A 17121-nucleotide genomic window follows, 5' to 3' on the forward strand; every position below is an offset into this window, starting at 1 on the left:
TCTTGAGGGCCTCCTTTTCCATCTCATCGGCCTTCAGCTGGATGACCTGGTCCTCCATCTTTTGGCGTAGGGCCTCATTCTCCTTCTTCTCTGCCTTGAGCTCGATGGAGAGGCTCTGGGTGGTCAAGGCCTCGTCCGCATGGCTCTTTTTCAGGTCTTCATTTTCCTGTCGGAGTGCCTCCACCAGACTCTCCAGCTCCTTGATCCTCATGGTCTGCTCATGGTGGCTCAAAGCCTTGTCTTTATCGAGCTTTTCTTTGAGTTCCATTTTTTCTTGGAGGGCTTTCTTCTCCTGGTGGAGGGCCATCTTCTCCTCAGTCTGTTCCTTGAACCTGATTGCAAGCTTTTCAGAGGTCAAGGCAATCTCTCTCTGGAGAATTTTCATCTCCTGCATTTCCTGCCGATGTGCCTTCTCCAGCTCATGGGCACTCTGGAGCTTTGCTTTCCACTCCTTAATTTCCTTGCGGAGCTCCTCGTTCTCTGCCTGAAGGTTAGTGGCCAGCTCCCGTTCTTTCTGGATGGCCATGTTCTCCTTCTTCTTAATTTTCCCGCTGAAGTACTCGTTCTCTTGGCAGAGGTACTCATATTCCTTGTCTGCCTTAAGCCGCCTGCGTCTGCTTTGGGCCATCTGTTTCTTCAGTCCCTTCACTTGTTGCTGCAGGCCCATATTTTCGTGAGTGCAGTCCTCGTATTCGGAGAGAAGGTCCTTATAGTTTCTCCTGAGGCCCGCCTTCTCTGCCTCACACCCCTTCAGCTTCCTGGCTAGCTCGATGGAATCCATGGTCTCCTCATCGTGGAGTTGTTCGTTGCCCTCCATGTCTAGAGAAGAACCTCCTTCTCTTTGAGGAGGCCTCTAGGAATTATCTGTCTCTAAAAGTATCCTGTTTCTGCCTCTGCTGCTGCTGTTCTCTGCTCTCTGTTCTCCAGGTAGTTGGGCATGATTAAAATGCCCAAAATATCCATGGCTTCTAACCTCGCCACCCAGTTGCGTAAACCCAATCCGCGGTGTCAGCAGTGTTAATAGTGTTCGGTGGGAGCAGCAACTCTGTCACATCAGAAATGGAAAATCTTGAGCAGAAATGGAAAATCTCCTTAGCAGAAATACTTAAAAAGTTAATAATTTGGCATCAGAATAGAAAAGAAAGAAAGGAAAGAGAGAAAAAGCAAAGGGACACAGTGAGTTCCACTTCGCTGAGGTCCATGTTAGTTTCATTTTCAGGGGCTACACATCTCTAGCTAATGTTGACTGTTTCAGATGAACAAACTTTAAAAGCAACAGTGGGAGGTGAGTTTAGTGTGATGGGAATGATTGAAATACTGAAAACAATGCTCCTCAGATGCAATAAGTCTCTGAGCAGTAACATGATTTGTTGCCTATATCTATTAACAACTAATCTATTCATAAACTTATCTTAACTTGTCTTTCTCAAGCATTATATATATTTTCATGCGAACGTCTGTTGCGGAGGGTTGCCTGAAATACAGCATGTATCCATTTTGGAAAAACTAAGTGACTTGATATTAATTGCTCAGTGTTAAAAAACAATTCCATCCCAGATTAGTAATAACTTCATTCATATTTAATAGTGAGTATACCTCTGTTTGGATTGAAACTGTTTTTATTTGTAACATGAGGTCGAAATACATTGACAGTGATTTAATATGGAGGGAATGGAACACGATCCAAAAAAGAATTACATTTTAGTAGCTCAAAACAACAAGACTGTTTTCTGAAATTTATTATAAATAGGGCTGGGAAAATTAACACATTAATTTTTGCAATTAATCTGAAATGTTTAATGCATTAAAAAAATGAACGCAATTGACGCAGTATTGATTTTTTTCCCGCGGCGCAGCCGAGGATAGAAGGCATCTTTGGCTGCGAGTTGCAGTGTCTCCCATACATAGGCAAAATAAAAGTTGGTCGATGTATAGAAATTGATCTAAATAGATCTCTAATGCGCCTGATGTCACATCGTGTCATGTCTGTCATTTGGCGATGACCAGCAGCTTTGAATTCAATACACAGAGTCTCATGAAAACAAAAGTGAAACTTAACATTCCACAATTTGCAGCAAACTCGCCTGTGTTAGTGACGGGATTTGTAAACAGTAACTTGATAACTCGTCTTCTGCTGCCCTACACACTTTAATGGTAGGTAACGTTATTACCTTGTGGTATTGAAGTAACGTTAGTGGACCTGTATAGGATCTGTGCTTGTTTTCCCATGGCAGCATGAAGAGGCATTTTCAGGTCAGGCAAGTAGTCAGTCTGTCATCTGCGCTTTCTTTAATAGGCCTCTAGAGGGCGCCGTGGGCCTGGACAGGACCTGCGCTTGTTATATAAGGTGTGAAACGAGGCACAATCCTTAGCTCCTGTGTATTCTCCTATTTTGCATGTTTCAGGAACAACCTCACAGTGTTTGACATGGTGACAGTGCGGGGCCACGGGGCCAAGGAGCTGCTCAGAGTTGGGGGCAAACTGCCCGGCCCAGGGGCGTCTCTGCGCTTCAATGTGCCTCAGTCAACTCTCATGGAGTGCCGCGATGGTGAGATTAATGCTACTATCACTTAACAATAAACAAATGAGTGTTTAATGATATTCCTTTTAAATCAAATGGAAAATATTTGAATTTTAAATGAAAAAGCAGCACCATCTCGCAGATTGAGCTAAATGTTACCCTGTGCCATGTCACTCCTAGGCCTGCGCACCAACAAGCCGCTGTTCGCTATCAGAAAGAGTTTCAAGGTGGAGAATGCAGGAGAGCTCCCTCTGACTGTCATGTCAATGAATATCAATGGATATAAGTGCCAGGGCTTTGGCTTCGAGGTGCTGCAGTGTCGTTCCTTCAGTCTGGACCACAACGCCTCTTCTGAGATCACCATTGCGTAAGTGGAATTTTAGTCTGCTCTACTGCTGAACATAATGGAATTTCAGTTTTTACTGCTGGACATAATGGATTTTTTTTTCTGTTGCCACTCAGCACAGTGTTTTTTTCATCACTCGCTCCTCAGCAGTCACTGTTATAAATTAAAAAGGCTGAGGAATCTGTGTGCTGTTGTATACTGGCACTGTGTCACTCACTTACCGCATCTGTTTACTCATTTACCACTCTCTTTCTTCCTCTTTCACAAACTTCTGCAATCCTCCTTTCCAATTATACTTTCTTCTTCCTGTCTTTTCTCTCTCTCGCTCTCTCTCTCTGTCCATCTCTTTTTCTCTCTCTCTTTGTCTCTGCCTGTCTGTGTCCTCAGGTTCACCCCAGACTTCACCTCATCCTGGGTGATCCGGGACCTCACCCTGGTGACGTCTCGTGGCTCCTCTTTCCCTTTCACCCTCAATGTGACGCTGCCCCACCACATGCTGCCTCTCTGCGCCCAGGTGGTTCCTGGCCCCAGCTGGGAGGAGACGTTCTGGGTGGTCACCCTCATCTTCACTTGGTCAGTGCCTTCTAATTAATTGTTAGTTATTACAGTCAATGTTAAAGTAAATATTCTGACTAGCTATAGAATACTCAAATACTTATTTGAACCTTTTATGATAGTAATTCTGTGTTTTTAGGTGAAGAGTAACTGTCTGGCATATTTTGATGTTCCAATAATCTCTGCTGTATCTCCTCTTGTTCCAGCTTCTCCTTGTTTGGGGTGTGTCTGATGGCCTTCCATCAGGCCCAGTATATCCTGAATGAGTTCTTCACCCCCAGCACCAGAAGCAATCACAACTCTGTCTTGTCCCGGGACAATGGCCTCGTCAACAATATCACACCCAACGGAGTCAAGTAAGACCACCTTTCTTTCAGTGTTTAATTTTTCAGGCACACAGTTTACTGCCTGCCTTTCAGTGTTCCATGTTGAGACTGCTTATTATGAACAGTATGTATGCTGTAAGAGAAATAACTGCATATTCTCTGGTGTAAACATAATTTGTCATTGTCGTTTAATTTGTCATTTTTGTGTTGCTTTTTGTGTAGTAAAAAGGGAAGCTGTAAGAGCTATGTGGACACCGGTCACACCTCTGACAAAGGTAAGGGGCGGGGCTCTCCAGCCTTGGCCAACAGCCCCGCCCCGCGTCCTCAGTCATCCAAGAAAGGCACCTCAAGTACCCCCTCCCAGCCACAAAAGAAACACAGGGTTTCCCTCTATTACACCAAATACAAGTCCAGCCCCTCCGCGGCAGCAACTGGTGCTGTGATGACGGAGGAGGAGCATGACGACCTGACGCCCGACCCTCCGCTCACCCCAGACCCAGAAGTCTGCAACAACAACAATGAACCAACTTTCATCAGTCAGCTGGACAAAAAGACAACAACTCACTTTAAGGAAGTCCCCCAGAGCGCTATGGAGGATAAGGTGCCAGCAGCAGTTATGTTTCCCATGGAAACGCCTGCTGGTTTCCCAAGCAACGTCACTGTGGGTCCAGGACCCAAACCAGGCCTGCTAGTGTGCAGCCCTGTAGAGAAGAACTGTACTGAGCGCTACACAGAGAAAAGGGACTCGGAGAAAAGGGACATAACTGAGCTGGAGGTGAGGAAGGTGCTACATTTTACTTTGCTGATAAGTACTTGATTAGATTATATGCTTTGCCAATTGAATTGGACAGTTGGCAAAGCATATGATCTAATGGCTTCCTATTACATTATTTCTTTCTCTCTCCAGCCCAGAGAAGATGGCAAAGCCCAGAAAAAGAAAGTACAGAACACAGAGACTGGCACTGCAACAGGGAATAATAAGGGAAATAGGAGTCGCAGGAAGACTGCAGAAAGTGTCTCTAGGTAGGATACCCACTTCACTCTATTTCCATTTGTCTCTATTCTATTTCTATCTATAAATCAATTCACATTTATTTTGATATTCCCTAGTAACGTACCTTATGATACTGGTCGCAACAACAGTGGAACTAAATAAAACCTAAGGTGGAATGAAAGCACTAAATGACAATTTCAGAGGTGTAATTATTATTACCTTTATGTCTGATTACCATAGTGCTCCAGAGCACAGTGTGCTTGTAATGCAAGAGAGGGAGAAAGAACCTGACTGGAGAATGGGGGAGCGTAACATCAATGGAACCCGCACCAGGAACCGCTGCTCCAATGGCTCCAAGTCAGAAGCACCAAAGCCCGGACAGAGCACCGACAGCCCGCTCAAACAGAACGGTGGGTAAACTCCTTAGCCTGGAGCATTTCACTGTAGTTACACCTGGTCAGCCACAAGATGGGCCTAGAGAGAAAGTCTGTTAGTTTACTTTTTGTTTGAATCTAGTATTTTGGATGGTGGCTAGTCTATGGCTTTAACAATAATCCATGTGTCAGTAAGAACATCTGATTTAACCCCACTGCCTTTGTTGATCTCTTGCAGGTGTGTGTTTGGCTCGGACCCGACGGAAGTGTGCCGCGGAGCGTCGTGGTGGCGGAGTGTGTGAGTCAGGTTCAGACTCTGGCAGCTCGTCGGGTAGCGTGAGGGCCAGCCGAGGGAGCTGGGGCAGCTGGAGCAGCGCCAGCAGCATGGAGGGAGACAAGGACCCCAATGCCCGCACACACCCCTGCACTACCTCATCTAGAAAAAGTATGAAGTACACACACAGTCATGCACTACCTCATTTTGGAAAAGTAACACCTACACTCACATTTTAACACTGTAGTACTTCTCAGCTTGGTTCGTCATATTCTGTGCAACAAGTTCCTTTAATTTCCCACAAGCAAGTGCGTAACCATAATGTGGAATAATGGACTGAGCTGTAGTTTTATCACAAGAATGGTGTGGTGCAGTATTTCGACAGATGGTCAAACAGTGTGTTGTCTTGTCTGTTTCAACAGGGGACTCCATGCAGTACGGCATCTACCCAGTAGAGAGAGACTGCTACCAAACCATGAATACAAACTACAAGGCTCAAAGGTACTTCAACAAACAAACACACACACACACACACACACACACACCTGGAGACAATAACTGGCTCTGATGGCTGTCCAGGCCCTCACAGCAGGGCCCCTCTGTCTCCATTTGTTAACGATGTTTCAGACAGTCTTTATTACAGTTGCTTGAGGCTTTGTGACACAAGCTCAAAATCCCAGTACTAGTTGGTATGCTAAAGAAGTGCAATCTAAAATGTATTCCATTTTTGCATTGTGCTCAGCACTATTGTAGTCTAATGCAGTTAATGCAGGGTTTGGGGAGAAGTTGGTATTGAAAGAAAAAAGAAAAAAAGATGGTAATTCAGAATATGCAGTTTTGTCATTTCCATGGAGTATTGTTTGTATTCTATTAGTCTCTGTCTGACTGGTTTACATTGGAGCTTTCACTGTGTATTTAAGGGCACATAGCTATTGGTTCCGTCTGTGTATAATCAACCTTGTTTGGTGAAGGTTTAAGGAAAGTGCAGGAGCCTGTTTACATCCTTCCTCTGTTTGACCCTTAACATTGTCCTTTTCTCTGTTCAGCATGAGCAGCTTGTACCGTAAAGACCTGTGCCAAAGCCCAGACCCCCCAGTGCCCAGCTTTGCCCCCAGCTTTGCTGCTGTTGCTGCCGGTGGAGCGGACAGGAACATGGGTAAGGAGCAGAGCAGTTTGTATCTCAGCTTAAATAATAAGTTTGGAAATAACTTTTCTCCCTTTCTTCAATAAAGATTTGTATATGACCTCACCATAACTCTTGAGATATGAATAAAGCCAGCAGTAAAATATAAACATCAGTGTGTACAAAGGGATTTCTGAAAGTTGTCTTGTCCTCCCTCAGACCTGGCAGGTCAGTACTTGCCTGAAGAGACGTGGTCTGCTCCCTCTATCCCCCTCACCAATGAGTTCAGATACAACACGACCGAAGCTCTGCCCTACATACCTCAACCAGCAACCCCCGGGCCATACAATGGGTATGTGTTTGTATACATGCTAGTTAAAGAGAGCATTGGCTAAAATTAAAACAATTCTTTGCATTTTACACGGAACGGGTCATGGGACATGGGAGCAAAGTCCTAGTCAGAATGAATACAAGTCAAAGAGCTGGAAGGAAAATCTTGCTCCTTTTCTCCTTTCCTCCCTAGCTACTTAACATGTCTTTGCAGCATCTTTACAACAACAGCAGATGGATCTGTTCTTGCATGATAACTGATCTTAGTTAGCAGTTTGAATAATTACTTTCTCTGTTTAAGTAGATCAGTGTTATAGTTTTATTTGTTCATGTTGAGAGAAACTGTTTCATGAAATGTTTCCTCCTCTTCTACAGGTTTCCCTGGAATAGTGCCAACAGCCAATGCAACAGTCCCTACACCTACTGTGAGCAGGGGAACTACATGACGGGTTGGTAGAAGCTCCTGATGCGCAGTTTACTTCTACTTGAATCCAGATGTGTTGTCCAAATTTGCACCATTTACTCCTGTTGTGCATTTGTGCTCTTCATGGATCGATAGAACTTTAGAAAAACAAGATGAGGTTGGATTTAAACCAGTGTCTATTGGCATAGTCTGTTGGCCATCTGTCTTAAGACAACATCCACTGTAAAATAGAACATTCTTGTTATTTCTATGATCGTTGAAAGTCCAGTCAGTATTTTTCAACATAAAGTCCAGCTCAACAGAGCCAAATTCCTGTGTCTAGGGAGAGACTAGGGCAAGTGCCCAAATCTAGATTTAATTGTCTGTGAAAATGGCAATATACTGTTTGTGAATTCTATTTGAGTGGATTTTCACTTAAAGAAAAAAGGGAATAGAATTAAATGACATGAAACCTGTTATCTTTTTCCCTCACAGGTAATGACAATTTCCAGAGCAGTTTTCCATGTCAGGAGAGCCAGAACGCATACAGCCACCAGACCAGCTGGAGCGAGGAACATCCTCAGGAAACGCCCTCAGCCTGGGACACAGCAGCCTGTGTGGGCAGCAAGGTGAGGACTCCGAATACCGGACTCAGGCAGTATAACAGCACAAAGTCATACGTCTGCCAACCTGTTCCAACTAAACATCATTTACTATAGTTATGCCACAGTGTGGATTAACAATAACAACACTAAATCTAACAGTAATAGCAGGGTTAATGAAGCGCTAGGTTATGAAATAGTGAACATGTGTGGATGAGGCATACTGAACAACAGGGAACTACAGTACATTTACTGAGACTGCATAGTAATTACTATGTTACTGTGCCATGCGTCTGTGATCAACACCACACTGGCCAAGATCTTGGGGTACCTGCTACCTAACCTGGTGTTACGCACCCTGAGTTCACGTGCATCACCAAATTCCTGAGATGCACGTGTTAACACCCAGACTTGGTGGTGCCAGAGGTGAAATAGTGAGCGGGTAATGCATTAGTGTCCAGCTGTCATGTAGGTCTATGGTGTTTATATGGTGCTGGTAGTGTGCAGCGAATGTGTAGGCGTGTGTGTGGGGAATCCTGAACAATAGTTAACTGTCTGGCTTGCTGTATGATTGACACAGAGACATTGGTGGCTTCTCTTTCGGGCTCCATTACCATACCAGGAAGGTATCATGTGCTCTCGTCACTCCACTCTTTCTGTCAGAGTAGAAATGAGGAACAACAGCCTCTGGTTTAATTGGTTCATAGACTCGGGTGTTACTGAAAGTGGGTTTTTATTTACTTCTCTTTCGCTTGCTGCTTCTGCTTTTTGCACAGCTATTATGGCATTTGACCTTGCACAGTTTTGCATTCACTTCACATGCAGATTTGCTCACATTTATGTCACAAGGTGGTACTCATTGTAGTAAAAATATATGCAATGTCATTTAGAAATATTCAACTCCCATCACTCTGTTAGGCGTTACATTTCACGTTACGGGCGTTTTGAGAGCAACTTGCAATGACTGCTAAAGTGCAATAAGATTAAATTTCTAGATCACAAATGTAGCATTTGCAACCAATATCAAGGAGTGTGGGCTTATAATCTTAGTGTCCTGGCAATAGATGTAGCAAAGTATTTCCTTAATTTCATGGAGATTAAACATTTCTTGGAAGAGACAAGTTTTCAGAGGACAGGGAGCTCTGGTGTCCTGACGAGTGGGAAGATCATTTCACCGTTGGGGAGTCAGAAGAGATGAGATTAAAAAGCTGGATGGAGTGATGGACAGGTTGCCGCACGGAAGGGGTAGACTTGCAGACTTTAGGAGACTTGTACACCAGCACCAGAGTTTTGAATTAGATATGAGCAGCCAGTGGAGAAAGTGCGGGGGGGGGGGGGGGGCATAGGAGAATTTAGGTTTGCAGTGTACAAGCCAGATGTTGCAGCTGAGAAATCTAGTATTGGACCTAACACCATCTCTCCTTCCTCCGCAGCCATACTTCCCTGGTACCCGCAGCCTCTCCCCCATGTCCAGCCTGTTTGGTTCCATCTGGACCCCCCAGAGCGAGCCCTACCAGAGTCACTTCCAAACCGAGCGATCGGCCCCGATGTCCCCCGTGTCCCCGGTCACCCCGCCCCACGCCCCCTTCAGCCGGGAGCCGGGGGGCACCTGCCGACCGATCCAGTACTCCAGCTTCAACCCCTTCGGCCCCCACATGAACCTGGATATATGGAACTCTTCTTCCAACCGCAGCTCCAACTCGCAGCTCTCCAACGACTCCGGTTACTGCGGAGATGTTTAAAAAAAAAAAAAGACCTTAACAATAATTGCAAACATATAAAACATTGCTATATAAAAGAAAGGAAACAAAACGAATGTGCTTTTATCACTAATGGGGAAAATGTGAATATTCCTTTTCTTTTATGTTCCCTTTTTTTCAAATGTTCAATGTTGTGAAAGGTTACGCATTTGTTGTATATTTTTCTAGATGTTTTGCAGTTTTGATCATAGAAAATAAAAAAAAAAGGTTTTGTACTTGGACAATATCTCAGCCTTTTTAATTCCACACTGTATTTAATGTATTTTTATAAATGTAAACGGGTCAGCATGAATTCCTGATCCATCTGCCTTGGAAAGGAAAGGTGACCAGTTTTGTCTATCAACCAGAACAAAAAATTAAGTAATCTTTGTTTTATTTTTTGACAACTTGGTCAAGCCATTGAGAATATAAACATTTTGCATGCAGTTTTCAAATTTTCATACATTCAGTAGTGAGTGCACATGATTTGTGGTAGCAACACAGCACAGCATAGCACAAGGTGTTAAGTTTCTTGGTCAAGAGCACCGTAGCATCCTCAGTTCACAAACCAGTAATTCTAGATAAGGAATCTCTCAGACATCTAGAGACGAGTGAACTGTCCTGGATAACAAAACAGACAGCCGTCCTGTTCCTGGTGTGCTTCTCTAAACTGGTAACTAGTTCTACTCTGCCAGGAAATTGTCATCTTGCTTCTGTTGCCCTACTTCTTGTGACAGAATGAACTAGATATGGGGAAATGACCAGTAAACCCTGGAGAGGTGATTAATGAATGAATGCCTACATCCTGCCCATCATGCTGTAACGGTACAAAACCTGATATGGTGGCTCACCTGTGTGATTGGGTCTTAGAAGGACAACGATTTGGAACAGCAAGCAAGACATTGGGGCTCTTCGAGGTATTTTCAGTCAATAATTCGGTTCGGTGAAAAGGCAAGATGCCGTCAGATTTCTAGAGATATGATTGCATTTGATATGTATGCAACATTTACCCAGAAATACCTCTGGCAAATAATTGTTCTTACCCATCTCATAGCATCTGTTTGTTTTATTCATTTGGAGTTGTGTTCGTTTAGTTTGGTCCATATTGCCAGGGTGAGTCAGTTTATTAGCCATAACCATAGCCAAAAGTTCTTTTTTTTTTATTATTAGACTGCCTAGCAGTCTGGAAAAACAGTTTGGAATAAGGTCTAGTGCTTTAACAAACATCTTTTGTTTTTGGTAGGAACTTGAGATGAGGACCCTGCCGTTTCTTATGTTGGTCCATCCGCTGACGTGTCTCAGCCTCACTTCAGCCTCATTCTCCAGACCACAGTGTCAATACTGTGACCAAACATCCTTCTGTAACTGCTCAAGGCAAAAACTGAAGAAAGTCCCCACAGCCCCTTCTAAGGTCATCACTGAACTTGACCTGTCAGTCAACAAACTGCAGGTGATAATGACAGACGACGTTTGCCAACTTAAAGTCTTTGAACATGAGTAACAACAGAATCAAAATGATCCAAGAGCAAGCATTTTTCCTGCTGATTAATTTGGAGAAACTGGACCTATCCTTTAACAGACTGGATACACTATCTGCAAGATGGTTTAAGAGACTGTTTTCTCTTCAGTACTTGAATCTTTTGGGGAATGAGTACAGAACATTAGGGCAAGGCAATCTGTTCCAACCACTGAAGAGACTGAAGACCATACAGTTTGGAGGGCCGTTTCTTCAGTCTGTCCAAATAAATGACTTTGCTGGTCTTGGTCGCGTTGAAGAGCTGGTTTTTCATGGAAAAAACCTGCAAGAATATGAAAGAGGGAGTTTCAGCAAGATTGGGCCTAAATGGTCCATTTCAGAACAATCAAGCACTTCTAGAAGTTATCCTGTCTGATGTTTCACACCCACACACAACCTTGACTTTTATTGACACAAGGTTTTACGAAGAGCATCAAATGTCCCCGTTTCAGGTGGCCAACAGGAGGGGTATTAGACGTGTTGTTTTTAGAAATGTTAGTATAACAGATAAGGCTTTTAACACATTTCTTAAATGGCTATCTCACTCGAATCTAACTTCGTTTGCAGCTGAAGATACAAAATTCTTCTTGGTGGATTTTTGGAGCAGCATTACGCCCCACCTTAACCTAGACCGTCTAGAGGAAATTTTCCTCAAAAACATTGATATCCCTGAATTCTATAATTTTCCAGCCCTCTCTTTCCTGCAGTCTGTTCTGAATGTGGTGCGAAGGATGTCTGTGATCAATTCCAGGTTGAACGTCATTCCTTGTGGATCCTCTATTGATCTGTCAAAGCTGCAGTATATAGACATAAGTGGCAACTTTCTCAATGATCAGGCAATGAGCGAAGTGATGTGCAATGGGAGAAGTGTTCTTCAGGGTCTACAAACTATCAATATCAGCCGGAATAACCTGCAATCACTCAACAGCCAGCTCTTCACCAAACTAGATAAGCTTGAAAATATTGATATGAGTGGAAATGGGTTTCATAATATGCCTGAGACTTGTAACTGGCCGCCAAGTCCCCGATGATTAAACCTCTCATCATCGCATTTAACAAAGGTAACCGCTTGTCTACCAACAAGTTTACAGATTCTCGAGCTATCAAACTCAGAGTTATACATCTCTGGCAACAAGATCTGTAGTTTGCCAGACGGGGGGTTGTATCCTCTTCTAGTATTTCTCTCCATTCAAAACAATGCCTTGCAGACATTCAGCAACAAGGACCTAAAGGTTTATAATGAGCTGAAGAGTTTGGAGGCCGGTGCTAACACGTTTGTCTGTTCATGTGACTTTGTAGCTTTCATGACAAGTGACATGACGAGACAGAGTCACACTAGGTGATGGCTTTAAGTCCTACATCTGTGAATCCCCTGATGCTGCGAGGGGAAGGAGTGCAGCGGATGCTCGACTGTCGTTGTTTGAGTGCCACACAGCTTTAGCCTTATCCTTACTCTGCTGCAGCATCCTGGCAGTGTTTCTGCTCTTTGCAGGTCTGTGCCACAAGTTCAACGCTGTGTGGTATCTGAAAATGACCTGGGCCTGGTCTAAGAGCTAAGAGGAGGCCTGTTTTAAAAAAAAAGGGAGAGCTCTGCTACGAGGCCTTAGTTTCCTACAGTGAGCGAGACTCTGGTTGGGTGGAAGAGCATCTGGTCCCGGAGCTGGAGCGCTCTGAACCGCCGCTCCGGCTCTGCCTCCACAAGAGAGACTTTCTTCCTGGGGGCTGGATCTTGGACACCATTATGGACACCATAGAGAAGAGTCACAGGACCCTGTTTGTCATTTCTCAGCATTTTGTCAAGAGTGAATGGTGCAAGTATGAACTAGACTACTCCCATTTTAGACTGTTTGACCAAAACAACGACACGGCTGTGCTGGTTCTGCTGGAGCCCATCGCCAAAGAGACAATCCCCAAAAGGATATGTAAGCTGCGAAGAGTCATGAACTCCAGGACGTACCTGGAGTGGCCTGATGATGACAGCCAGGTCAGCCGCTTTTGGCAAAGCTTGAGAGAGGCCATAAAAAGACCTGAGACTGATTAATCATGTAGTTTAAATGACAACATCATTAAATTCAATGCAGACTCTTGATTTGGTCTTGTGTATTGCACTTTATTTCTTTCTTTGTAACTTGTGAGCCAGCAATAGACCCTTGCCATTCCATCAAAAATACAGTTTGAGAACTATCCAGCTGGTGGGATGTAAGTTCAAAATTTCCAACTTTGAGTGGGGTAAATGTGGTAAACATCATAAGAATGGTTAATCTCAATCATACATCCAAAACTGTTGTCAGCATATTGTGCATAATTTTTTGCCTTGTATCCGTAACATTGTTAGAAGATACTCCTTTGTTCTCTGATACAGCCATAATCTTGTCATTCTGAATTCTTTACCACTGACACCTGATTTCTAAACTTACTGGGACACTGACACAGCTATGTACATAATCTATGTCAGTACAAGCTTCCAGTTTAAATGGAGAACGTGCTGAGCTAAATAAACAGTTACAGTTTGTGTGTCACAATGTATAGTAGGTAAAAGTTGCATGTGCATGTTACTCAAATTAAACAAGTTCTTTAACCAAATACACCAAAATTTTAAATACTATAGACATTTTGTGTGTAGATAAATGATGAAATACATGTAATTCCTTAAACCAGTACAGTACAACCAGTACAACTCACAAAAATCACAAAAAGGACCACATACACACCACAACAGATGATTTATAGAGTGGATGGAGGGCATGGCAGTTTCCTTGTAAGCCGAAATTATAAGAATGCATTCCCCATCATTTAGAGGGAAATGGATAATTATTCATCACATATCAAAGAACATTTGTATGCAGAGCTTGAATATACTTAATTTGTACAAATAACTAATATCTACATATATCTACTTATTTCATATATTTTTATATTGGTGTGTAAAGTTTTATAGAACAGCCCCCTGTTCTTGAAGGTCTACATATAAAAATTGGCGTGCGTGTGTATGTGTGTGTGTGTGTGTGTGCGTGCGTGTGTGTGTGTGTGTGTGTGTGTGTGTGTGTCTGTGTGTGTTTATGTGCTTGTGTGCCTAAAAGCCTGTGTAATTCATTGTCAGGCTCTTGAGAGCTGACATATTGCCGCTATTGATCTTTAGCCCTAAAATCAACACAGAAGCCTGGATACTGATGATAGGCAGGCCAGGGGAGTCAGGGTGCCCTGATAACACACACACACTAATACACGTTAATGCTGTACATACACACATAAACAGACAGGCACACATGCACATACGTACGTGCATATGTGACAGAGTTACAGAAGTCTGTTCAAGTTAATAAAGTCTGCTAAAGTACAGGATTTGCGGTCTGAGACTGGGAAGGAGACTTACTCCAAGAGGAAATCTTTGCTTTCTTGAATGACATACATGCAAACGCACTGATACATAACACATACATGTTGTACATAATGTAATAAAGTAAAGTAGCATGGGTTTGTCTCCCAAAAGCATTAAAATGATGAGGTCAAGAGGACAAAAACATCCCAGTGGGGTTTTTGGGAAACCTAGCTACGGAGTAGGTTGTGTTAAGAAATGGTAATACACTTTTTGTGTTTCAACAATTTCTTAACAGTGTATTTTCTGCAACAACACCTCAGCAATTTCAGCCAACTGCCTTGGGTCAAATTGATGGTATGGTCATGGACACAGGACTGACGATGAGGACTCGGTGATGGGGAGACTGATGGTTGAATACTGTAACTCTGTTCCTGTGAGGCTGATTTTGTGTTATTTTGTGTCCCTCTTAACGATAGTTGTGCTCTGTCATGTGTTCAGGAGAGCAGAGGCTGGCCAGGTTGTGCTGTATCTCAGGCTGGTGTCCCGAGGAGATGGTGAGGTGATGTTGGTTCAGAGTGTTCCCCTTTAGAAGTCAAAACAGCATATGATTTGATTTCATGCTCTTTTACCCTTTAACTAGGCAGAAAACAGACGGAAAAAGCAATGGTGTGTGTGTGTGTGTGTGTGTGTGTGTAACAACTCTTCATCATCCCCTAGCAGAGGATCCATTAGCCTTGGCCCCCCTCCCTGGTTGCCGAGTGATAAAGTAAACAATGTGTGTTTGACCAATCCGGCACGCAAATATTTGTCCTGGAAGCTGCCTCATCCTAAAGGAGACACACACACACACACACACACGCACACACAGCCTTGTCTGGAGGTATATATACTGTGACAATCCTGCCGGACCAGTGATACATACACACACACACACATACACAGTGGTGTGCAGGATCACACAGACAGAAAAGTACCAGACTGATCCATCAGCGACCCGGACCAAACCTTTCGTTGGACAGGAACCCACCGGTCGCCTCGACACAGAGACTCATCTCAGCCACAGTTCAGCAGGTAATACGACTTGAACTTCTTCCAGTCACTCTCAAGTACAACTAGGCTCCATGTCAGTCTGTTGATGAGCTGCTATCCGGTCAGTTTCTCACTTTTTCACTGTAACTGTCTCCCCAGCCTCGACAAGCCAGCATGGCCACCGGTGTCATCAGGAATTTCCTCCTCCAGGCCCCGGCTCCACGCTACTTTCCCATGATGCTGCAGCACTCTCCGTGCAAGGAAGGCGCGGAAGAGAAGAGAGAGGAGATGGAGGAAGAGACAGAGGAGAGGGAAGATGAAGAAGAGAGAGAAGAGGAGGAGGAAGATGAAGATGCTGCGTCTGAAGTTCAGGAAGAAGAGGAGGGATGTTTGGAGGAGGTTTTCCTGCACCCCGCCCACCACGGCTTGGATGTGACCAAGCAGCTGCTGAGGTTCGCTGACATCATCAGTCGTGACGTCCAGCGTTACTTCGGCCGTTGTCCAGGCGACCAGGATGCTTGTGACATCTACAATGACTCTGTGTCTGTCACTACCAGCGGGCGCCTGCGTTACTATGATGACCTACTGCGGATTGCAAGAACAGGAACTCCAGAGGACCAAGAGGCCGCTTTCATCGCTAGCGGCAATGATCAAGGAGTCAGCGTCGCTAAGGGCAACAATGGGCTGGGGCCCCTGGCTGAACTGTTCGACCACAGGGGCCCGAGCCAGAGCCGCGGCCGACCAATGATTAAACGCCATCTCCCGCTCAGTTTCTGGACTGAGCCAATCCCCTGCTGTTCTCTGCTCATGCTCAGTAACACCCCAGACAGTACGCACTCAAACACTGATACACTTTCACAGGACAGCGCGCACACAATCCCCAACACTCCTGTACACTATAACCCACACTCACACCCCAGCACAAACGCCCTCGACAGCACCCAGCCTGACTTCAGCGACTTGCTGGCAAACTGGGATCCAAACCCCGAGCTCAGTCACACGCTGACAGAGAGCGCACACATTCACTCTGAGCAGCACTAACACCCGACTGCAGCTCAAATAAGACTACACTCGTGTTGGTGTCCTTTACCGTTTTGATACATACATGTGAAAAGATGAATAAAAAGGAAAATAATAGGAAACGACTAATACCTGTTGTACGTGTGCAGTTTTCTTCTGTAATCCTGTTGTAATGCATATCATTTGGGTTATGTTTGTGTTTAAAGTAGAATTATAGAATATATTAACATCACTGCACCAACATTTACACACTGAATTTGTCCTGAATTTGTCCAATCCTGAATCCAACCAACCCTGAGTTTGGAATTTATGAACCAGCCTCTGAGCTGAACTGATCAATTAATGATCTGTTAATTAGCCAGTGTGGAAGAAAAGCTTGAAGGAGGGTGGGAGAGAGGAGGGAGAGGTGTAAGTGTTTGTTGTGGTTTAGGTCTGTGATTCTCAACCTTTTTCATATCGAGGACCCCACATTTAGTCCACATTAGGGCCACAGACCCCCATTTGATGAACTTTTGTCTCTTGGACCCAAAACTGAGAATATTTTTACGGTTAGATACAATTTTGTCCAGAATACCATGACTATCTGTATTGTAGGTAGAGAGATAACAGTGAAGCTATGGTCAAAATAATCATTTTTCCACATTCTCTAA

General features: G+C 44.1%; 3 protein-coding genes and 1 pseudogene across 3 annotated transcripts in view; all 4 read left to right on the top strand.

The window, feature by feature from the left end:
- The window catches only part of tmem131l (transmembrane 131 like), a 44295-nt gene extending 34259 nt beyond the window's left edge, over positions 1 to 10036 (top strand). Inside the window, exons 21-34 of the mRNA XM_071914464.2 lie at positions 2406 to 2548; positions 2702 to 2888; positions 3255 to 3440; positions 3629 to 3778; positions 3971 to 4523; positions 4656 to 4771; positions 4983 to 5152; positions 5355 to 5561; positions 5813 to 5891; positions 6437 to 6546; positions 6733 to 6865; positions 7219 to 7292; positions 7742 to 7875; positions 9282 to 10036. Coding sequence (XP_071770565.1) covers positions 2406 to 2548; positions 2702 to 2888; positions 3255 to 3440; positions 3629 to 3778; positions 3971 to 4523; positions 4656 to 4771; positions 4983 to 5152; positions 5355 to 5561; positions 5813 to 5891; positions 6437 to 6546; positions 6733 to 6865; positions 7219 to 7292; positions 7742 to 7875; positions 9282 to 9590 — 2551 coding nt within the window. The 3' untranslated portion in view covers positions 9591 to 10036. The remainder of the gene's footprint in view (positions 1 to 2405; positions 2549 to 2701; positions 2889 to 3254; positions 3441 to 3628; positions 3779 to 3970; positions 4524 to 4655; positions 4772 to 4982; positions 5153 to 5354; positions 5562 to 5812; positions 5892 to 6436; positions 6547 to 6732; positions 6866 to 7218; positions 7293 to 7741; positions 7876 to 9281) is intronic.
- An 803-nt stretch (positions 10037 to 10839) lies between these two features.
- LOC139923668 (toll-like receptor 2) lies at positions 10840 to 11887 on the top strand (annotated as a pseudogene).
- Positions 11888 to 12130: 243 nt separating this feature from the next.
- Positions 12131 to 13144, top strand: LOC139923669 (toll-like receptor 2). The gene is given in 3 exon segments (XM_071914480.2): positions 12131 to 12164; positions 12596 to 12653; positions 12655 to 13144. Coding segments are annotated over 3 exon segments (582 nt in total).
- Positions 13145 to 15625: 2481 nt separating this feature from the next.
- percc1 (proline and glutamate rich with coiled coil 1) lies at positions 15626 to 16492 on the top strand. The gene is made up of 2 exons (XM_078289857.1): positions 15626 to 15716; positions 15756 to 16492. Exons 1-2 carry the CDS (start codon positions 15626 to 15628, stop codon positions 16490 to 16492), a joined length of 828 nt encoding a protein of 275 aa, XP_078145983.1.
- Positions 16493 to 17121: the final 629 nt, after the last annotated feature.

This window comes from Centroberyx gerrardi, chromosome 3, assembly GCF_048128805.1.
Source record: "Centroberyx gerrardi isolate f3 chromosome 3, fCenGer3.hap1.cur.20231027, whole genome shotgun sequence".
Classification (NCBI taxonomy): Eukaryota; Metazoa; Chordata; class Actinopteri; order Beryciformes; family Berycidae; genus Centroberyx; species Centroberyx gerrardi.

Coding starts and splice junctions, on each gene's coding strand:
- percc1 (XM_078289857.1), top strand. CDS start 15,626: ATGGCCACCGGTGTCATCAGGAATTTCCTCCTCCAGGCCCCGGCTCCA. Junction 15,717..15,755: donor GCACTCTCCGTGCAAGGAAG/GCGCGGAAGAGA, acceptor AGGAAGAGACAG/AGGAGAGGGAAGATGAAGAA.